Raw genomic sequence first — 23,267 nt, forward strand, 5'->3', positions numbered from 1 at the left:
TAGGCACGACGTAATAAGACCCCCTTGGGCCTTATTGCTTAAGTATAAGAATCTTAGTGGTACTGCTACTGACTACTTAGGCTCACAGATAGCTATGGTTCATATTCCTGTCCAGAACACAAGAGCCAGCATGCACAGCTGTAAGGTGCCAAGGGTCAATAGTGAGACTTGTTCTTCTACACTGGTGTTCTGTTGTGGAATAGGTGGAAGGTAGCTTAGCAGGTAAGAGCTTTGGGGCAGTAACCGAAAGGTCACTGGTTTGAATCCCTGAGCCGACTAGGTGAGAAATCTGTTGATGTGCCCTTGATCAAGGCACTTAAACCGAATTGCTCCTGTAAAAGTCGCTCTGGATAAGAGTGCCTGTTAAACGTAAATGAATAGCCTCCCACTGCCTATTAAATTGTCCCAGGACAGGTCAGAGCTCTTTGAAGAAGGTTGAGTATCACTTAGTGTCAATGACAGGCACTTATGCCTCTGCTACAAGAGAAAGGTACAGGCAGAGCTCTGGCCTTAAGGCCATCTTAGTATTATCGTTTTATTGATAAGGACATAGATTTATTGATGTATAATTCTTTTAGAGTCCAGGAGGACAAATAATGAGATTAGGATAGGTTGACTGAATCTTTACTTTTTTAGTTATTTAGTTATTCTATAGTGTATGATGCTGTTTTGTACTGTAGGGATTACTGTTGTTTTCTGGGTTTTTTGTCTGTTTTGTGTGTAATCCATCAGGGACCAAGTTGGAGAAAAGTGAGTTTTGTGTTATCCCTGTGTTGTACTCAGAGCATTATACCCAAATCAATCAATCAATCAATCAATCAATCAATCAGTAGTTACAGTGTGCAGGGGAATATTAAATAGATTATTAAATGGATTAAAGTAATGTCAGGAATGAAACATACCTTGAATCAAAAGGATGAGCAAAAGCTTATGTCTTAAGATACGTAAAAGTAAACCATTGCCACTGGATACACAGCCCAGTCGGTAAAGTGGAGGCCATAGGAAGAGGGAATTCATCTGACCTGCTTCTGCTCAAAACTATTCAATATGCTTTAATGTAGAAGATTTATGGCACATATTTTGAACTACGGTAGGAATAATCCTGAAGATAATGCTGGAGGCAAAATTGTAAAACTCAGGTCATTCTTTATGCAAGCATGTTACATAGGGCTTTAATTATGAAATCTTAGTCTATAGACGGTAAATATCCTCATATAAGTTAATTACACAGAATCAAATGTTACAGTGTACTAGCTGAGTATTCAATTAAAACTATACAGGATGACAATGTAAAACAAAACAAAGGAAATGTAAGTGGTTTTATTTGGATGGAAAACAGGTGGTGTGGATGTGGGTTGTGGATATATTTATGGAGCTCACAGGCTTAGCAGAGGCAGCTGCCAGCCATGTGTTTAACTTTCCATTCACACAGCCTTCTTGGTATACCCTGGAAAGCCTGACACATATAATGACTAAATCAACTTGGGGTTTAGTTCTTAGTGCTGTGCAAAAATTGGGTGTCTACAAACTTAACATTAAAACAACTTGACTGATGGAACTATATAATGTAACTGTCCTTAATAAACCTTGAGTACAATGTATTATTACTATTATTCATAAAGTATGTACACTATATATATATGCTACTATGAAATGGGATTTATTGAATTCATAAACATCTGCTGTATAAACGTTACAATTGATTGAGATGAATATATTTACTGTAGATCACATGTACTTGATTCTAGGCAGCCACCCACACAAAGTTCCACAAACAGGTATAACAGTTAGAATTTAAAATGAAGGCTTTTTCCACTTTCTTTCTGGTGTGTGGGAGCAGACAGACTTGAGTAAGATTTGAAGACTTCAGGAGAGAAAAATATTCCATACAATTCATTTATTTCATTAATATTTGTAAAATTATTTGGATTCTTTGTTTCCACCAATCTGTGTCTGTGAGGACAGTGATATAGCTGGCAGTCCAAAGAATTAACACATTCTTATGAATAAAAGTTAAAGAGCTTCAGACCTCTAGAATGTAATAACAATGCAACTGGCTACAGTATTTACCATTCACGAATATAGTTTTTTACTCTGGCAAAGCATGATGAGAAGTGGTCAATTGTCAAATCAGTAGTTTTTCTGGAAATAATTTATTGTGTTGTCTTTGAAGGACTGATGGGCATTTTCTGAAAATATATAAATAAAACTAACATATAAATGCATGATATACACATACACATTGACAGAGGTAAGTGTCATGTTAAATATCAGTCTTGGAAAACATGGCATTGTCTTGTTCACAATATACCTTTCCATAAAAATATTCAATCACAAAACCATGTTCTGCCTTGCAGATTGAGTTGTAAAGAGAAACTGTACAACTATGAACTCACTAACTTATCCACAGATAAAGTCATCAGCACGTTGAAAACGATGGTCTTAAGGTTCTCTGAACCACCTCCTAGCAAGTTGAGAAAATAAATAGTTAAGTATTTTGTATGGTTAGCTGCGACACTTTTCATTTTCATATTAGTAAACACAGTGCACATACTGAAATGTACTGTGATTTGGCATTGCGGTAGTGATACGCACATCAGATTCTTACCTTCAATGCATTCGCCTCCATTTCCCATAAGGGCTACTTGGCTGTTTTGTACTGTAGGGATTACTGTTGTTTTCTTGTGTTTTGTCTGTATTGTGTGTATTCCATCATGGACCACGTTGGAGACAAGTCAAATTTGTGATATCCCCTGGGTTGTACTCAGAGCATATTTTAAAATCAATCTATCAATCAGTACTTACAGTGAGCTGTGGAATATTAAAAAGATGATTAAACGGATTAAAGAAATTGCAGAAATAAAATGTATTTTTAATCAAGAGCAAAAGCTTATGTCTTAAGATACGTAAAAGTAAACTATTGCCACTGGATACACAGCCCAGTCGGTAAAGTGGAGGCCATAGGATGAGGGAATTCATCTGACCTGCTTCTGCTCAAAACTATTCAATGTGCTTTAATGTAGAAGATTTATGGCACATATTTTGAACTACAGTAGGAATAATCCTGAAGATAATGCTGGAAGCAAAATTGTAAAACACAGATAATTCATTATGCAAGCATGTTACATAGGGCTTTAAATGTGAAATCTTAATAGTCTATAGACGGTAAATATCCTCGTATGTTAAATACACAGAATCAAATGTTACAGTGTACTAGCTGAGTATTCAATTAAAACTATACAGGATGACAATGTAAAACAAAACAAAGGAAATGTAAGTGGTTTTATTTGGATGGAAAACAGGTGGTGTGGATGTGGGTTGTGGATATATTTATGGAGCTCACAGGCTTAGCAGAGGCAGCTGCCAGCCATGTGTTTTACTTTCCATTCACACAGCCTTCTTGGTATACCCTGGAAAGCCTGACACATATAATGACTAAATCAACTTGGGGTTTAGTTCTTAGTGCTGTGCAAAAATTGGGCGTCTACAAACTTAACATTAAAACAACTTGACTGATGGAACTATATAATGTAACTGTCCTTAATAAACCTTGAGTACAATGTATTATTCATAAAGTATGTACACTATATATGCTACTATGAAATGGGATTTATTGAATTCATAAACATCTGCTGTATAAACATTACAAAATATGAGCATTGTAAGCATGTATTTTTATGTATAAAACATTTATACATTAGTATTTTAGTACATAAGCGTGTCTCAGACAGTTTTAATTGCCCTCAGCACATGATTTGCTTTAGACTTATGACTGAGTGATGAATGATTGAGATGAATATATTTACTGTAGATCACACGTACTTGATTCTAGGCAGCCACCCACACAAAGTTCCACAAACAGGTATAACAGTTAGAATGTAAAATGATGTATTTTTTCACTTTCTTCTTTGTGTGTGGGAGCAGACAGACTTGAGTAAGATTTGAAGACTTCAGGAGAAAAAATATTCCACATAATTCATTTATTTCATGAATATTTATTAAAATGCTTCAGATTCTTTGTTTCTACCAATATGTGTCTGTGAGGACAGTCATTTAGTTGGCAGTCCAAAATATTAAGAAATTCGCATGAGTAAAACTTCAAACATCCAGAATGTAATTACAATGCAATTGACTGAAGTATTTACAGTTCATCAATATTTTTATTTTATTCTGGCAAAGCATGATGAGACGTGGTCAGTAGTCAACTCAATAGTTCTTCTGGGAAATATTTATTGTGTTGTCTTTGAGGGACTGATGTATATCTTCTGAAAATAGAAAATAAACAAACATCTTAACGCATGACATACAAATACACATCTACAAGGCATTGTCTTGTTCACAATATACCTTTCCATGAAAATATTCAATCACAAAACCATGTTATGCCTTGCAGATTGAGTTGTAAAGAGACACTGCGCAACTATGAACTCACTCTAACTCATCCACAGTCGAAGAGTCATCAGCACGTTGAAAACGATGGTCTTCAGGAACAGAATTCTCAGGCCCAGAATGGTCAGGGATAGGAAATTGATCTTTGCATCTAGAAATGGAAATACCATAGTAAACAATATTTTATATTACAAGAAACAAGTGCCAAATAGGGTGATATTTTTTGGAGACATTTGATCATATCACAAATGAGAGAGTAAATGCTCTGATATGTACCTGTGTCAAAATACCATTTCTCTGAACCACCTCCTGGCAAATAGAAAAAATAAATAGTTAAGTATGTTGTATGGTTAGCTGCAACATTCATAATTGACATATTCATATACAAACTTAGCGCACATACTGAAATGTACTGTGATTTGGCATTGCAGTAGTGATACACCCATCAGACTCTTACCTTCAATGCATTCACCTCCATTTTCCTGACAGCTACTTGGCTGTTTTGTACTGTAGGGATTACTGTTGTTTTCTTGTGTTTTGTCTGTTTTGTGTGTAATCCATCGGGGACCACCTTGGAGACAAGGGAAATTTGTGTTATTCCCTGGGTTGTGCTCAGAGCATTATTCCCAAATTAACCAATCAATCAATCAGTAGTTACATTGTGCTGTGGAATATTAAATAGATGATTAAAGGGATTAATGAAATGGCAGAAAACATATAAACTTTGAATCAAAAGAATGAGAAAAAGCTTGTCTTAAGATACAGTTAAATAAAAACTTTTGCCACTTGATACACAGCCCAGTCGGTAAAGTGGAGGCCATAGGATGAGGGAATTCATCTGACCTGCTTCTGCTCAAAACTATTCAATATACATTAATTTAGCAGATTATCGGTACATATAGCGCCTTGCAAAAAGTATTCAGACCCGCTCCCCACCCCCTGGCGCTCTTCCGTTTCATGTCCGTCAGCTAATAAACCTTCACTCCCTGTACCTGCTTCTCATCTCCTGCGTCGCTCCCTTACAGAATGCGGACACCACTACAAGAGGCATCGGGGAGTTATTTTTGTTTTGTGGGTGACGTCGGACCCGGAGGCCGCAGACGATGGAACCGGGGGTGCATAAGCCTGCTCGTCGGACTTCCACGCCCTAGTTATATTTTGGTTTCATCTGACCTTAAGACATTCTCCCAATCTTCTTCTGGATCATCCAAATGCTCTCTAGCAAACTTCAGACGGGCCTGGACATGTACTGGCTTAAGCAGGGGGACACGTCTGGCACTGCAGGATTTGAGTCCCTGGCGGCGTAGTGTGTTACTGATGGTAGGCTTTGTTACTTTGGTCCCAGCTCTCTGCAGGTCATTCACTAGGTCCCCCCGTGTGGTTCTGGGATTTTTGCTCACCGTTCTTGTGATCATTTTGACCCCACGAGGAGGATCTTGCGTGGACCCCAGATCGAGGGAGATTATCAGTGGTCTTGTATGTCTTCCATTTCCTAATAATTGCTCCCACAGTTGAGAGCCAGAAATCTTGCTTGTTTGTAGGTGACCAAATACTTATTTTCCACCATAATTTGCAAATAAATTAATTAAAAATTCTACAATGTGATTTTCTGGATTTTTGTTTTCTCATTTTGTCTGTCATAGTTGAAGTGTACTTATGATGAACATTACAGGCCTCTCTCATCTTTTTAAGTGGGAGAACTGGCACAATTGGTGGCTGACTAAATACTTTTTGCCCCACTGTACATATACATATGAGATGAGTAATGTGTGGTATGTAAACATTATATTAAGTAGCATTGTTTAAAGTGGCTAGTGATATATTTTTCCATCAATTTCCATTATTAAAGTGGCTGGAGTTGAGTCAGTGTGTTGGCAGCAGCCACTCAATGTTAGTGGTGGCTGTTTAACAGTCTGATGGCCTTGAGACAGCAGCTATTTTTCAGTCTCTCGGTCCCTGCTTTAATGCACCTGTACTGACCTCGCCTTCTGGATGATAGTGGGGTGAACAGGCAGTGGCTCAGGTGGTTGTTGTCCTTGATGATCTTTATGGCCTTCCTGTGACATCGGGTGGTGTAGGTGTCCTGGAGGGCAGGTAGTTTGCCCCCGGTGATGCGTTGTGCAGACCTCACTACCCTCTGGAGAGCCTTACGGTTGTGGGCGGAGCAGTTGCCGTACCAGGCGGTGATACAGCCCGACAGGATGCTCTCGATTGTGCATCTGTAGAAGTTTGTGAGTGCTTTTGGTGACAAGCTGAATTTCTTCAGGCTCCTTAGGTTGAAGAGGCGCTGCTGCGCCTTCTTCACGACGCTGTCTGTGTGGGTGGAACAATTCAGTTTGTCCGTGATGTGTACGCCGAGGAACTTAAAACTTACTACCTTCTCCACTACTGTTCCATCGATGTGGATAGGGGGGTGTTCCCTCTGCTGTTTCCTGAAGTCCACAATCATCTCCTTAGTTTTGTTGACATTGAGTGTGAGGTTATTTTCCTGACACCACACTCCGAGGGCCCTCACCTCCTCCCTGTAGGCCGTCTCGTCGTTGTTGGTAATCAAGCCTACCACTGTTCGCAAACTTGATGATTGAGTTGGAGGCGTGCATGGCCACGCAGTCGTGGGTGAACAGTGAGTACAGGAGAGGGCTCAGAATGCACCCTTGTGGGGCCCCAGTGTTAAGGATCAGTGGGGTGGAGATGTTGTTACCTACCCTCACCACCTGGGGGCGGCCCGTCAAGTCCAGTACCCAGTTGCACAGGGCAGGGTCGAGACCCAGGGTCTCAAGCTTAATGATGAGTTTGGAAGGTACTATGGTGTTAAATGCTGAGCTGTAGTCGATGAACAGCATTCTCACATAGGTATTCCTCTTGTCCAGATGAGTAAGGGCAGTGTGCAGTGTGGTTGCGATTGCATCGTCTGTGGACCTATTTGGGCGGTAAGCAAATTGGAGTGGGTCTAGTGTGTCAGGTAGCGTGCAGCTGCGCTCATTGGACTCACCGGGACTCACCTGGACTCCTTCACTTTGTTGATTACCCCCTGTACATCTGTCAGTTCCTTGGTTGTGTTCCCTGTGTCCGCATTATTCGGTATTGTGTTTGTTATGTGTTCCTGTCCAGAGGCTGTTCCTGTTCCGTTTCATGTCCATCAGCTAATAAACATTCACTCCCTGTACCTGCTTCTCATCTTCTGCATTGCTCCCTTACAGTTACAAATTGGGATTAAATTGGATTTGATTGAGAAAAAAAATGTCAATAATCCACACAAAATACAACGTTATGTCAAAGTCAAAGAAAAGCTGTATATTTTTTAAGATAGATAAAAAATTAATAACCAAAATATAGTCGTTGCATACTGTATGCAGCCGTAGCCGTGTATCCAGACCCTTTTTTTAGGCAAGCCCAAATTAGTTCAGAATAAACATTGGACTTAACAAAACACATAAAACTGTAAACTACATGGACTCACTTTGTGTGAAATAATAGGGGGTTGACATGATTGTTGAATGACTAACCCTTCCTCTGTACCCCATACACAACATCTGTAAGGTCCCTTAGTCAATTATGGAATTTCAAGCACAGATTAAACTACAAAAACCAGGGGGCTTTTTGAAAGCCTCCTGAAGAAGGGCAGTGATTGGTAGATGGGTAACAAAAACAAATCGGACATTGAATATATCTTTAAGCATGGTCAAGATAATAATTATGCTGTGGATTATGTATTAAACCACATCAAAGATCAAAGATACAGTCGTCATGCTGAACTGAACTGCAGGACAGGAATGAAACTGCTCAGGACTGTTACCATGAGGCTAATGGTGATTTCAAACAGCTACAGAGTTCAATGGCTGTGATGGGAGAAAACAACGTTGTAGTGACTCCAAACTAATGACTTAAGTGACAGAGTGAAAGAAGAATACAATATACAGAATATAAATATTCCAAAACATTCAGCTTGAATGCAGCATGACACTAAAGTAATACTGCAACAACAAAAAATACAGCAAAGGAATAACATTTCAAACTATGTTTGAATAACAGCCTCCTTATTTCTAAGCATGGTGGTGGCTGGATCATGGTAGGGGTATGCTTGACAGGGCAAATCCTAGAGGAAAACTTGCTTCAGTCTGCTTTAGACCAGGGACTGGGAGAGGAATACACCTTTCAGCAGGACAATAAGGGGAATTCACCTAACACCAGGCCAAAACTACAATGGAGTTGATACCAAGAAGACAGTGAACGTTTCTAAGTGCCCAAGTTACAGTATTGTCTTATGTTTAAGAATCTATGGAAAGACTTGAAAATAGCTGTTTAGCCATGATCCCCAACATCTTGACAAAGCTTGAATGTTTTTTTAAAGAACAATGTGAAAATATTGCACAGTCTAGGAGTGCAAAACTCTTAAAGACTCAAAACTGTAATCGATGCCAAAGGTGTTTCTAACACGTATTGACTCAGGGAGCTGAATACTTATGCAAAGACTATACTAGAATGTGTCTTGTACATTGACATTACAGAGTATTTTGTGTATATTGTTGGCAAAAAATTACAATACAATCAATTTTAATTGCACTTTTGTAACACAATAAAATGGGAAGAATTTAAGGGTTCTGAATACTTTTGCAAGGCAATGTAAATTGAACTACAGTATGAATAATGCTGAATATAATTCTGGAAGCAAAACTGCAAAACACTGGTAATTCTGTATGCAAGTATGTTAAAGAGGGCTTTGATTTATGAATTATGAAATCACAAAGGGTGTTCTCTCCAACATAATCCAGGTAGAGTCAGGCATTCCCCAGGGCAGCAATCTAGGCACCTTTATTTAAAAAAAATCTTTACTAATGACCTGCCACTGGCTCTGAGTAAAGCCTGTGTGTCTATATATGCTTATGACGCAACACTATACATGTCAGCTACCACAGCAAGTGAAACAACTGCAACATTTAACAAAGAGCTGCAGTCAGTTTCAGAATGGGTGGCAAGAAATAAGTTTGTCCTAAATATTTCAAAAACTAAAAGCATTATATTTGGGACACATCATTCACTAAACCTTAAACCTTAACTAAATCTTGCAGTATATAATGTTGAAATGTAACAAGTTGAGGAGACTAAACTGCTTGGTGTAACCCTGGATTGTATACTGTCATGGTCAAAATATATTGATGCAACTGTAGCTAAGATCGGGAGAGGTCTGTCCATAATAAAGTGCTGCTCTGCTTTCCTAACAATGCTATCAAAAAGGCAGGAAAAAGGCAGGTCCGACAGGCCCTAGTTTTGTCGCTCCTGGACTACTGTCCAGTCGTGTGGTCAGGTTCCACAAAGAGGAACTTAGGAAAATTATAATTGGCCCAGAACAGGGCAGCACGGCTGGCCCTTAAATGTACACAGAGAGCTAACATTAATAATATGCATATCAATCTCCCCTCGCCAGGAGAGATTGACATGCATATTAGTACAACTTGTATTTGTGAGAAGTATTGTCATGTTGAACCAACCGAGCTGTCTGTTTAAACTACTAGTACACAGCTCAGACACCCATGCATACCCAACAAAACATTCCACCAGTGGTCTCTTCACAGTCCCCAAGTCAAATCAAATCAAATTTTATTTGTCACATACACATGGTTTGCAGATGTTAATGTGAGTGTAGTGAAATGCTTGTGCTTCTAGTTCCGACAATGCATTAATAACCAACGAGTAATCTAACTTCACAATTTCACAACAACTACCTTATACACACAAGTGTAAAAGGATGAAGAATATGTACATAAAAATATATAAATGAGTGATGGTACAGAACGGCATAGGCAAGATGCAGTAGATGGTATCCAGTACAGTATATACATATGAGATGAGTAATGTAGGGTATGTAACATATACAAGTGGCATAGTTTAAAGTGGCTAGTGATACATGTATTACATAAAGATGTTTAAAGTGGCTAGTGATACATTTATGCATCAATTTTCCCATCATTAAAGTGGCTGGAGTTGAGTCAGTATGTTGGCAGCAGCCACTCAATGTTAGTGGTGGCTGTTTAACAGTCTGATGGCCTTGAGATAGAAGCTGTTTTTCAGTCCAGAACAGACTATGGGAGGTGCACAGTACTGTACTATATAAAGCCATGAATACATGGAATACACAAAAACATGATAACATACGCACTATGAAGACACGTACAAATGGATTTTGTGTTGTAGATATGTGATAGTAGTGGCATGAGGGCACATACTTCATGTGCTGTGAAATCAGTTTTTTTATTGTATATAACTGTCAAAACCCCAGGAAGAGCAGCTGCTGCCAATGGGGATCAATAATATATACAAATACAAACAGTCTAGAGACTAGTAAATGTCCTCATATTAGTTAAATACACAGACTCAAATTTTGCAGTGTACTATCTGGTTAATCAAAAAAAACAATCTCTATTGCACTCCACACTGCCCTTTCCCACCTGGACGAAAGGAACACCTACAGTTGAAGTCGGAAGTTTACATACACTTATGTTGGAGTCATTAAAACTTGTTTTTCAACCACTCCTCTTGTTAACAAACTACAGTTTTGGCAAGTCAATTAGGACATCTACTTTGTGCATGACACAAGTCATTTTTCCAACAATTATTTACAGACAGATGATTTCACTTATAATCAATGTATCACAATTCCAGTGGGTCAGAAGTTTACATTCACTAAGTTGACTGTGCCATTAAATAGCTCGGAAAATTCCAGAAAATTTTGTCATGGCTTTAGAAGCTTCTGATAGGCTAATTGACATCATTTGAGTCAATTGGAGGTGTACCTGTGGATGTATTTCAAGGCCTACCTTCAAACTCAGTGCCTCTCTGCTTGATATCATGGCAAAATCAAAATAAATCAGACCAAAGAAAATAAATTGTGGACCTCCACAAGTCTGGTTCATCCTTGGGAGCAATTTCAAAATGCCTGAAGGTACCACGTTCATCTGTACAAACAATAGTACGCAAGTATAAACACCATGGGACCAAGCAGTCGTCATACCACTCAAGAAGGAGACGCATTCTGTCTTCTAGAGATGAACGTACTTTGGTGCGAAAAGTGCAAATCAATCTCAGAACAGCAGCAAAGGACCTTGTGAAGATGCTGGAGGAAACAGGTACAAAAGTATCTATATCCACAGTAAAACGAGTCCTATATTGACATAACCTGAAAGGCCTCTCAGCAAGGAAGAAACCACTGCTCCAAAACCACCATTAAAAAACCAGACTACGGTTTGCAACTGCACATGGGGACAAAGATGATACTTTTTGGAGAAATGTCCTCTGAGCTGATGAAAAGAAAATAGAACTGTTTGGCCATAATGACCATCGTTATGTTTGGAGGAAAAGTGGGGAGGCTTGCAAGCCGAAGAACACCATCCCAACCGTGAAGCACGGGGGTGGCAGCATCATGTTGTATGGGTGCTTTGCTGCAGGATGGAGTGGTGCACTTCATAAAATAGATGGCATCATGAGAGAGGAAAATCATGTGGATATATTACAGCAACATCTCAAGACATCAGTCAGGAAGTTAAAGATTGGTCACAAATGGGTCTTCCAAATGGACAATGACCACAAGCATACTTCCAAAGTTGTGGCAAAATGGCTTAAGGACAACAAAGTCAAGGTATTGGAGTGGCCATCACAAAGCCCTGACCTCAATCCTATAGAAAATTTGTGGGCAGAACTGAAAAAGCGTGTGCGAGCAAGGAGGCCTACAAACCTTGAGTGTATGTAAACTTCTGACCCACTGGGAATGTGATGAAAGAAATAAAAGCTGAAATAAATACTTCTCTCTACTATTAATCTGACATTTTGCATTCTTAAAATAAAGTAGTGATCCTAACTGACCTAAGACGGGGAATTTTTACTAAGATTAAGTGTCAGGAATTATGAAAACTGAGTTTAAATGTATTTGGCTAAGCTGTATGTAAACTTCCGACTTCAACTGTATGTGAGAATGCTATTCATTGACTACAGCTCAGCGTTCAACACCATAGTGCCCTCAAGGCTCATCAATAAGCTAAGGACCCTGGGACTAAACACCTCCTTTTGCAACTGGATCCTTGACTTCTTGACGGGCCACCCCCAGGTGGTAAGGGTAGGTAACAACACATCCACCACGCAGATCCTCAACACAGGGGCCCCTCAGGGGTGCGTGCTCAGTCCCCTCCTGTACTCCCTGTTCACTCATGACTGCATGGCCAGGCACGACTACAACTCGATCATTAAGTTTTCCGTTGACACAACAGTTTTAGGCCTGATCACCGACAACTACTAGACAGCCTATATAGAGGAGGTCAGAGACCTGGCCATGTGGTGCCAGGACAACTACCTCTCCCTCAACGTGAGATAATTGTGGACTACAGGAAAAAGAGAACCGAGCACGTATACGAGGTATACTCATCATGAAGGAATGAAGGAAATGACTTGGAGGATTTTTGTGAAAACTAATATAGTATGTTATAAATGTAATATAAATGTAATCAACTAATATAAATGTAATCAACTTTGATTATACATTACAAACTTTAGGCAAAACAAATAACTCCATATAATGTATTTATTTAATTAATATTTTCATCAAAACAAAACACTTTACAAAGACTGTTTTTTAAATCAATATACAAAAAAAAGGAATAGTTTCTTATATATTTCCGTTACATATAGCTATATATTTTTAATCTAAAGAATATTACAAATTGAGGTTCATGATATTTCAAGCAAAGAGAGAGCAGAATCAAAAACAATTTGATGTACTATCACAAGTCACAACAGTTGGAGAGAAATATATATATACAGGTAAGCAAATTATAATATCATATCATATTTATGACTTGAAGAACATGTTTACAAATCCTTCAACAGACATGTTTTCTGCAAATCAATGCTGGATTCTTAATTTGAACCAATGTCTGTCTGGGAGGATAGTGATGTATTTGACATTCCAGACAATCAAGAGATTCCAATGAGTGCAATCTAATTCCTACAGTGAGGATGTAATTACAATTCAATTCAATAGTTCTTCTGGGAAGGATTTCTTGTGTTGTCTTTGAGGGACTGATGGACATCTTCTGAAAATATATAAATTTTAAAAACAAATTAGTGCATGATATACACATACACATGCTCAGAGGTAAGTGTCATGTTAAATATCAGTCTTGGAAAACATGGCATTGTCTTGTTCACAATATACCTTTCCATAAAAATATTCAATCACAAAACCATGTTCTGCCTTGCAGATTGAGTTGTAAAGAGAAACTGTACAACTATGAACTTACTAACTTATCCACAGTCGAAGAGTTATCAGCACGTTGAAAACGATGGTCTTCAGGAACAGAATTCTCAGGCCCAGAATGGTCAGGGATAGGAAGTTGATCTTTGCATCTAGAAATGGAAATACCATAGTGATCAATATCTTATATTATAAGTAACAAGTGCCAAATAGGGTGATATTTTTTTGAGACGTTTGATCATATCACAAATGAAGAGAGTAAATGCTCTGATATGTACCTGTGTCAAAATACCAGTTTGCTTCACATTTCTCTGAACCACCTACTGGCAAATAGAGAAAATAAATGGTTAAGTATATCGTACAGTATGGTTAGTGGCAACATTTGTAATTGTCATCTTAATCTACACAAATTATGTTCACAATGAGTGCACATACATACGCTGCACATACATATGCTGTGATTTGGCATCATCTGAAAAGTACCTTCAGTGCAATTTTCTCCTCCGAGGGCAACCTGGCTGTAGTAGCTGTCCCCATTCATTCTGGTGGCCTCTGTCTTGTTGAATAATTCCAAGTGCGTAGTAGCATTGTGTGCGCTGAAATCTGTAGCCAGGCAAGCTGTGGTATTTCTTGACTTCAAGCTGTAGTAAGATGGGTCATGTTTCTCTCCTGTAAAACACAAAAATAAACATTTATTAAGAACTTGGGCCTCCATTTCTAATACCTTGGTTGGATTCAAAATAGTGGCATCATGACAATGCAAAGCATGTCGAATAAAGAATGATGTTACATCGGTTAACTAGGTCTAAGCATTTGAAAAAATGAACTGATCTAACAATTTTTCAAAAAATACAACATGGACACTGATATTGGAAAAATGGTGGTAGTTGGCCAGTCAGCCAAGTTCCGATTATACAACTCAAAACTATTATCTCTCATTTACATGAATGTTTAGAATAACTACTTTAGCCTTATGCTGTGAATATGCTGATTCCACATTTAATTGAACCACCTGTAGTTCCACTCCATAATGAGACAGTTATCAAGCTAGCTGTCACATTGGATGTTCTAATGTACGCTACATTATCATTTTCATTCGTTTTTTTAAGAAAAAGTGTAATCCCTTACCCAAAGATTGTCCCAGACATGTACCTACCCACAAAAACCTGTTTTCGTTTCTGTAACAGATTTCTTACGGGAAAATAACCAAATCATGTTGGCAAATTATATACCCCGAACATCAATTAAATCAAACATATACAAGGTCAGTGTCAGATTTATGTCTTTATCTCCTGGCCTAGTTGTCAGGTTTCTTTATGAAGTGGCATTCAAGGTAGCTATCTCCAGTTTTTACACTTTATCTGTTCCTATATGACCACTAGGGGCTGCATCTTAACTTATAGATAAACGCACAAAAGTTAGGATATTGAATTAATCATGCATTAAATTTAATGGGAGAATTTACTGAAAATGCATGTCATGCCCCATGATTTCAAATTAGGATTCAGACAGACATTACAAACCTTTGGTGATCTAAGCAGAAATACTTTGTTTGTAATAATACTGAATCATTTAAATCACGTAAGAGTAAGATTTTACATAGGATCTTTCAAATGTAGTACTTAACTGGCCTCAATAGTGATCTTTACCGCAGTTCCAAAAACAAGTTTATTGATTCCTGTTCCAGTCACTCACAGTTCATTAGCTGTGAGCAATACCATTTATCATTACCTAGCTACATCAAATTAAATCTGTAGCGTAATTTAAATAAAGATGAATATATACATTCAATTTTTGCTCAATTCTAAATTATATGTAAATATGTTCAATTCACTGAATGTACATACGAAGTAGTTTAGTATTTCAAGTAACGGCTATTTTTTGTGGCAAGATTGCAATTGACAATATTTATTTGTCATTTTAGCCAGTGAGCAATATGTTTATAATGTTTATCTAAAGTACTGTACTGTGATCTACTGTTACACAATTTTCAGATGAATTTTACATTTTCTTAGAAATACTTTTTACCCAAAACTAATAGCTTACAAATTGGATAAGATCTGCCATTTTACACTTACTTGTCATAATGAACATTTTGGTTCCTGAACCAAATGTGATCTTCTGATACTCATTCACACAATAACTTATTCTCATGCAAAAACATAACAATGGAAGGTGAAACCAATTTGTTAAAATGGTGTGTTTTGTAATTATATGTATTGTAATTATTATAATAACGATGAGGTGTAAATGTCTACCAATAATCATTATAGGTACTACAGCCCTACTTCACAGATATAGTAGCAAGTTAAATGTAAAATGTTACCAAGTTACCAATACATCATTTTTAAGATATATTTTCTATAATATTTATTGCTGCTACTACTACAGCTACAGCTGCTACTACTATCATAGACACATTATAAACTTACTTGAATGCACAATTAGTTGGATGCCATTTCCAAATGATATTTTGAATCCACTTGTCACACAGACATTGGCCTCATTACAAAAACAAACAACTCGATTTTACTTAAAATTGTATGTACAGTTTCCTCTTAGAATTTGCAAAGTTCAGAGATGTAGCATTTCAAGACTGAGGTTCTCACATTACTGATTGAGTATCGGTCAAAATAAGTTTAAATCTGCTCAGACTTCATGTATAGTTTCACACATCCTTAATTGGCTATCAATAACATGATACAAATTAATCTGAGTCGGATGCATGTTGGTTAATGATAAGCGGCCTACATGAATAGCTGAATTGTTAATGGAGTTATAGAAATGTGTTGCTTGCAATGTTGTATAGTGTATAGTCTCCGTTAAATTATCAAATATGAATTGTTTAAACAACGTAGTACAAATATAAATAGTATTACATAATACTATGTAGATACTGCACTTACTCGACAGAACAACACATTTTGTTCCACGACCAAAAATGATTTTGTTGAAGTTGTTATTCACACACTGATATGTCCAATTGCAGAAACAACCTTTACCAAGCCTTTATTGAAATACCAAATCTTGAAATACCGAATAATAATAAAGTATTACTAGTAAATGAACTTACTTGAATCAATTATTAATTTTGTTCCGCTCCCAAAGGTTACTTTGTTATATCCAGAATTCACACAACACTTTTCCCCATTTCATAAACCCCCCTCTAACATGTGAATTAAATAGCTTTTCCCATGAAATAACTCCTGGGCTCTGCCATTCTCATAATTTCTAATGAAGATGTTGACTAATTGATTCATTAATTGTTCAAGGTTTGAATACTTCTGTTCACAATCAAAGACTTAAAGGCTTTGTTCTCACCCACAACTACATTTTTGAACTCATAAACTGTACGCAATAGTTCTTAACTTCTTATAATGTCATTATAGTCTACTAGTTTCATTTGGTCATTTTAACAAGTTTTGATCTTTATCTTATTTTCTATCTTACTATTCATTTAACCTATAATGAATCAATTAAATGCAGAGCATTTCAAATAAAGAATTATGTAACATCAATTAAAGGTCCAATGCAGCCGTTTTTATCTCAATATCAAATCACTTCTGGGTAACAATCAAGAATGTTAAAGTGGTCAAAAAGAAACAAATAGTTTCTTAGCAAAGTGCAGATTCTCAAGCAAGAATCTAGCTAGGACTATCTGGGAGTGTTCTGAGTCGGGAGGGGAAAACTGAAAACTGTCTGTTATTGGTGGAGAGGTTTGGAACTCTCTTTCTTATTGGTCTTTTAACTAATTTACCGCCTGGTGAAGTCACCAAAACAGGCTGGAATTTCAGGCGGTCTTTTCAAATTGCACTTACACTAAAAGGGCATTATCATAATTTTCACAATTTCACAGTATTATTCCAACCTCATGGTGTGGAAAGATATATAAAACCTAGGAAAATCTAGTTTTTGACTGCACTGGGCCTTTACCTATATATAAGCGCTTTCAAACATTAACTGATATAATCGTTTTTTTGAAATACAACATGGACAGCCTGATATTGGCAAATTGGTGGTAGCTGGCTAGTCAACCAAGTTCTTACTCTACAACTAAAAACCATTATTTCTAGTTTGCAAGAATGTGTAGGTCCAGACAAATATCTAGAAGAACAATCTTAGCTTTATGCTGTGAACATGCTGATGTGGCATTTAGTTGAACCACCTGTAGTTCCACTCCATAATGTGACAGTTATCAAGCTAGCTGTCACATTTGACAATTCCAATGTGCGCTATAATGATGAAAGTTTCTTTGTGATTTGTTTGTTTGAAGAAAAAGTGTAATAGTACTAGTCACACAGACATAGACCTTCCCACGAACAACTGTTTTTGTTTCTGTAACAAATTTCTTATGGAAAAATAACAAAATTATTTTGGCGAATTATATACCCGGAACAACAATTTACAAACACCTCATAAATCATTAACAAGGTCAGTGTCAGGTGTATTGCTTTAACACCTGACTTCTTTGGCAGGTTTCTTTATGAAGTGACATTCGTGTAGCAATCTCCAGTTTTTACTATTCACTGTCTGTTCCTATATGACGGCATCATTAACTTATAGATACAAGCACATACATAGGATATTGTGTTAATCATGCATTGGTTTAATGGGAGATTTGAATGAACATTCAAGTCATTCACCATGATCTCATTATACAATTCGGCCTTCAGTGAACTACAACTTGTTCCTCTGATATTGGAAATACAAAACTTTGGAATTCTAAGCAAGGAGTACTTTGATTGCCTTTTGTAATAATACTGGGCCAGTAAAATCACCTAAAATGAAGGCTTTACATAGGATGTTTCAAATATAGTACATACTAGCGCCTCTCCTTCCAGTTCTCTGCTGCCAATGACTGGAACAAACTACGAAAATCTCTGAAACTGGAAACACTTATATCCCTCACTAGCTTTAAGCATCAGCTGTCAGAGCAGCTCACAGATTACTGCACATGTACATAGCCAATCTATAATTTAGCCCAAACAACTACCTTTTTCCCTAATGTATTTATTTATTTTGCTCCTTTGCACCCCATTATTTATATCTCTACTTTGCACATTCTTCCACTGCAAATCTACCATTCCAGTGTTTTACTTGCTATATTGTATTTACTTTGCCACCATGGCCTTTTTTTTACCTCCCTTATCTCACCTCACTTGCTCACATTGTATATAGACTTATTTTTCTACTGTTTTATTGACTGTATGTTTGTTTTATTCCCTGTGTAACTCTGTGTCGTTGCATGTGTCGAACTGCTTTGCTTTATCTTGGCCAGGTTGCAATTGTAAATGACAATTTGCCTACCTGGTTAAATAAAGGTTAAATAAAATAAAAATATATTTAAAAAATAGTGATCTTTATTCCTGCTCCAAAAATAAAGTTTATTGATTCCTGTTCCACTAACACAGTGCATTAACTGTGAGCAATAACTATTTATTTAGCTGACTACATCAAATGAAAACTGTAGTAGAAATAGAATATAGACTTTCACAGATGTTACATATAAACGAGTTGTAAAAATAATAATATTTTTAAGTGGTGCGATTGAGATCGAGAATATCTATTTGCAAGCTTAAATCTTTTGACAATGACACTGTCATAACAAAACATGTAAAGTTATATTATTTCAAATGTAATTCTTATTTTAATAAACACTTACGTGACAGGACAACAACTTTCGTTCCAGATCCAAATATTATTTTGAAGTTGTTGTTATTCACACAATGATAGGTCAGGTTATAAAAACCTGACCCCAAAAAGCCCGGCAAAGAATTTATTAGAAATCTAATGTTTTGAAGATCTACTTATTAGATATGCTCTGGAGAAGAACATACTACAATTAAAAGTATATTAATATATCATTACGTCATAACTAGAATTAGCAATTTTAAAAGAGATTTCACATTTCATTATCAGCAACATGATAACATTGATTTGGGTCTGATATGTATTGGTGAATGGTAGGTGGCCAACATGAATAGTTGAATTGCAATAGATTCAGTTATAGAAAGGTGTTGGTAACAATGATGTGTGATACTGATATCTAGTGATATAGTATCAAATATGAATCTAGTCAAACAATACAGTACAAACGTATCTAGTATTAGTTACTACTATGTAGATATAGTACTTACTCGAAAAGACAACAAGTTTTGTTCCAGAGAGCAAGTTTTGTTCTATTATCAATTTTGTGACACTGACCAAGGTTATTATGCCATATCCAATATTTTGCCCCATTGCAAAACCTTCCTTAACAACATCCATGGGATAACTTTCCCCATGAAAACATGAGTTCTCACATTCTCAAAATGTATGAGGTAGTTCACAAATGTACGAGGTAGTTGTACGAGGTAGTTGTCAAAATTGTTAAGCAATATTTAGCACTTTGAAGTAGTATTGAAGATTTGTGTTAATACTAAAATATGTAAAGGCGTGGTCCTAACATACAATTGAAGTTTTAAACCTGTCAAATGTAACTAACAGTTGTTATTTTGTCAAAATATTCCATTATATGTTTTACTTCATAATTTCAACATGTATTTTATTAAAACTTGGACATCTTTATATTCACTATCATTTTAACCTAATGTATCAATTAAGAGTCAAACCGCTAACGTGAAAATCCTAACCCACAATCTATTGAACCTAATAAAATGTTTGAACAAAGTATTTTTTTCACATTTTTAATCAACTTACTTGCTTGTATAATTAGTTGGGTTCCAACTCCAAATGTTATCTTATATCCAGTATTCACACAGACAAAGGCCTCATTACAAGAACCACTACCTGTTAACATGATTTGACTGACCATTTGACTATAGGCCTACAATAAGATTTATTTTCCATATCAAGTTTGGCAAGATTGACAAAACTCTCACTGCTTAACTTATTTCTGATAAAGGTACATTTTAACCTGGATGAAAAATAAATTGTGTGTCCTGCCGAAAGTAGACTTCATCCATCATTCATCCATAATTTGAAAATGTGAAGACCCAATGCATCTTAACAAGTAAACCTTATAAAGGTGTGTTGCTGCTGTCAAATCAATATATATATATATAGAAAATACTCACTTATTTCAATTATCAATTTAGTTCCTACTCCAAATATCACTTTACGGTTGTTAACATTCACACATTGTATTAGTACTCAGCAATAACGTACCCCACAACCTATTCCAGGTTAAAATTGTGTGATAGCTTATAGAACATCCATAAATGCATCTACAGAATAATGTCCATGTAAATGGGTACTAAATGTATTTTTTAAATGTGTTTGGACAGTAAAGTACATATATTTGATGACTATCATATTTTGTTTGTCAATTTGTTTAGAAATATTAATTCAATAAATTATTTCTTAACAGACATCCTCCACCGTATTACATTAGAAAACAAGAATTTAAGTTTCCATTGTTTTGATTTTAAAGACGGCCTGTTTTATAGAGTGTCTACGAGGACATTTACGGTAACCATATCTAAATAATGTTGAATGTTTTTGTAACAAACAAGCCTTTTTGAATGCATTTTTTAATGTACTTGGAATTTATTTTTAATACTTACTGGAATAAACTGTCATCTTTGTGCCAAGTCCAAATATAAGTTTGTTGGCTCCGTAAGTCACACTGTGTTGCATCTCTTAGCAATTACTGCCGCAAGTTAGTGTATTTTCTCAATTCAACTAAATGTACTACAAATGAGTTCACATTAGTGATTTACAAATTATAGTACAAAATAATAGTCGTTTGGTTGGATTATTTTCAAATATTATATTCATTTTTGAGTGGAGGCAAATGCTATCAACATGTGTTATACTAGTGGGATAGAATCATTTATGTTATTTTTGACAAGACCAGGGAAATATAACCATCTCCCCCAATTTAGTGTAATCAGTTTAAAATGCAGGACTTTCCACAGAATCAAAATCTTTGACTTGGACATTAATTTTGGAAACAACGGTTGTATTTGATTCCAATTTTCCGAAATGTGAAATGGTGAGTGAAATTTCGTTCCTTACTAGATTGTACTGACAGAGCGGTTCCCCTTCCAAAGATCAGTCTTCGTGTCCCATCATTCACACAGTAACATATGACATAACAGAAACACTGATTCAATGTAGGGGTTGGGACCACTCATCAATGTCTAACTTTAAAAAATGTTTGTCGTGTGGGATACTGCTTTTAATCAAACTAATTTGGATCATTGATATTTTCCCTTCCAACACAATGAGTCCACTTAACATTGCCATAAATCATCCCCCTGAAGTATTATGTCATCTGTGATTAACAGAATCAACAAAGGTCAGGAATTACTCACTGGTTTCAATTATCAATTGAATTCCTTTTCCAAAAATGACCTTCCTCAGTCCAGAGTCAGTCCCACATTGCTTGGGCCTTAACCAAAAATGAAAAAATGTTTTTTTTGCTTCAATTTTAAAGCTTCAATTGTTTCAGTAAAGTTAGGTATATAAAAATGAAGTCTCTGGGTTAAACCAATTAGATATTGAATCACTTCAGTCTACGTCCAATATTTGTTTCGAAGGTTGACAATTAAAATATTGTTGATTGATTGAGCTGCAGTATAATTATTTTTCAAAACTTGAGACCAACCTATTAAATCAACAAATCTGAACCCCACATTGTTTCTTACTTGTCTCTACAGATAGTGATGTTCCACTCCCAAAGATGAGCTTTCCCACTCCAACATTCACACACTAAAAACTGTCTCAGCAAAAACGATCACAGAGAGACCAGAGTTACCATGGAGTGATCACTTTTAACGATGTAATTGATACTGACAACCATTCTTAAAACGCAATACATTTATGATGATCCACACCACTATCTTGTTTATGCACTTACTTGAATTGACCGTCAACTTTGTTCCCTGCCCAAACACAACTCTGTTGACTCCGACAGTCACACAGTGTTTGATATGTAAGCAAATACATGATTAGGATTTTAGACTGTCAGGATTGGTGAATTTAGTATATATTTTAAATGACACTAAACTTCTCAGAATATAAAAACTAGTATCAACTGGTTTCTCAGATATAATTTTAACATCCACCCTTTGCAATTGCCTATTTTATGCCAGGTATGCAATGTTGCTTTAGTTGTCTTCTGCAACCCTACTGTATGGTCTTTCAAACCAAAGCCACATCAACTAATTAAATACATTTCAACATGATTTCTTACTTGTTTCTACAAACAGCGATGTTCCACTGCCAAATAGGAGGCTGAGGAAATAGGTGGGGCAAAACTATGACTGTTATTTTTATGTATATTTCAACTTAAAAATATGAATTATCTAGTTTTTTCAACTCAACTTTATTATCTGAGTTGCCATGACTTAAACACATATAACTTCTGTATAACTTCCATTTTTATTTTGAACCAATTAAGTTTTTACAGGGCAGATTACTAGATACTACATAGTCTGTGGTGTAATGGCTATTTGATGCAGCAATGTTTGCAAATAACATACATTGGCAGCTATCCTAAAATAATTGCCTAAAGTATGTGCATGTGTAGTTTGTGCATTTTTATGTGTAGTTTGAGCATTTACTTGAGTTGACATTCAACTTTGTTCCATTTCCCCAACATTATCACCTAAGAGTAAGGTTTTACATAGGA

The 23,267-nt window shown here is 36.4% G+C and overlaps 1 protein-coding gene across 1 annotated transcript; it reads right to left on the minus strand.

Annotated features, from left to right (window-relative positions):
* Positions 1-4,162: 4,162 nt before the first annotated feature.
* Positions 4,163-22,436, minus strand: LOC139386726 (uncharacterized). The gene is made up of 12 exons (XM_071132555.1): positions 22,392-22,436; positions 21,650-21,737; positions 19,293-19,379; positions 14,114-14,299; positions 13,909-13,953; positions 13,677-13,782; positions 12,704-12,758; positions 6,370-6,415; positions 4,847-4,960; positions 4,666-4,698; positions 4,433-4,540; positions 4,163-4,265 (listed from the first exon to the last, which is right to left on the minus strand). The coding sequence occupies exons 1-11, from the start codon at positions 22,434-22,436 to the stop codon at positions 4,434-4,436; spliced, it is 912 nt and encodes a 303-aa protein (XP_070988656.1). The 3' UTR covers positions 4,163-4,265; position 4,433.
* Between the last annotated feature and the right edge of the window lie 831 nt (positions 22,437-23,267).

The sequence above is a fragment of the Oncorhynchus clarkii genome, chromosome 28 (genome assembly GCF_045791955.1).
Source record: "Oncorhynchus clarkii lewisi isolate Uvic-CL-2024 chromosome 28, UVic_Ocla_1.0, whole genome shotgun sequence".
NCBI lineage: Eukaryota > Metazoa > Chordata > Actinopteri > Salmoniformes > Salmonidae > Oncorhynchus > Oncorhynchus clarkii.

Coding starts and splice junctions, on each gene's coding strand:
- LOC139386726 (XM_071132555.1), bottom strand. CDS start 22,436: ATGGTTGTCAGTATCAATTACATCGTTAAAAGTGATCACTCCATG. Junction 13,954..14,113: donor AGGAGAAAATTGCACTGAAG/GTACTTTTCAGA, acceptor TCTATTTGCCAG/TAGGTGGTTCAGAGAAATGT. Junction 6,416..12,703: donor TCCTGGCACCACATGGCCAG/GTCTCTGACCTC, acceptor AAGGACAACAAC/CACCTGAGCCACTGCCTGTT.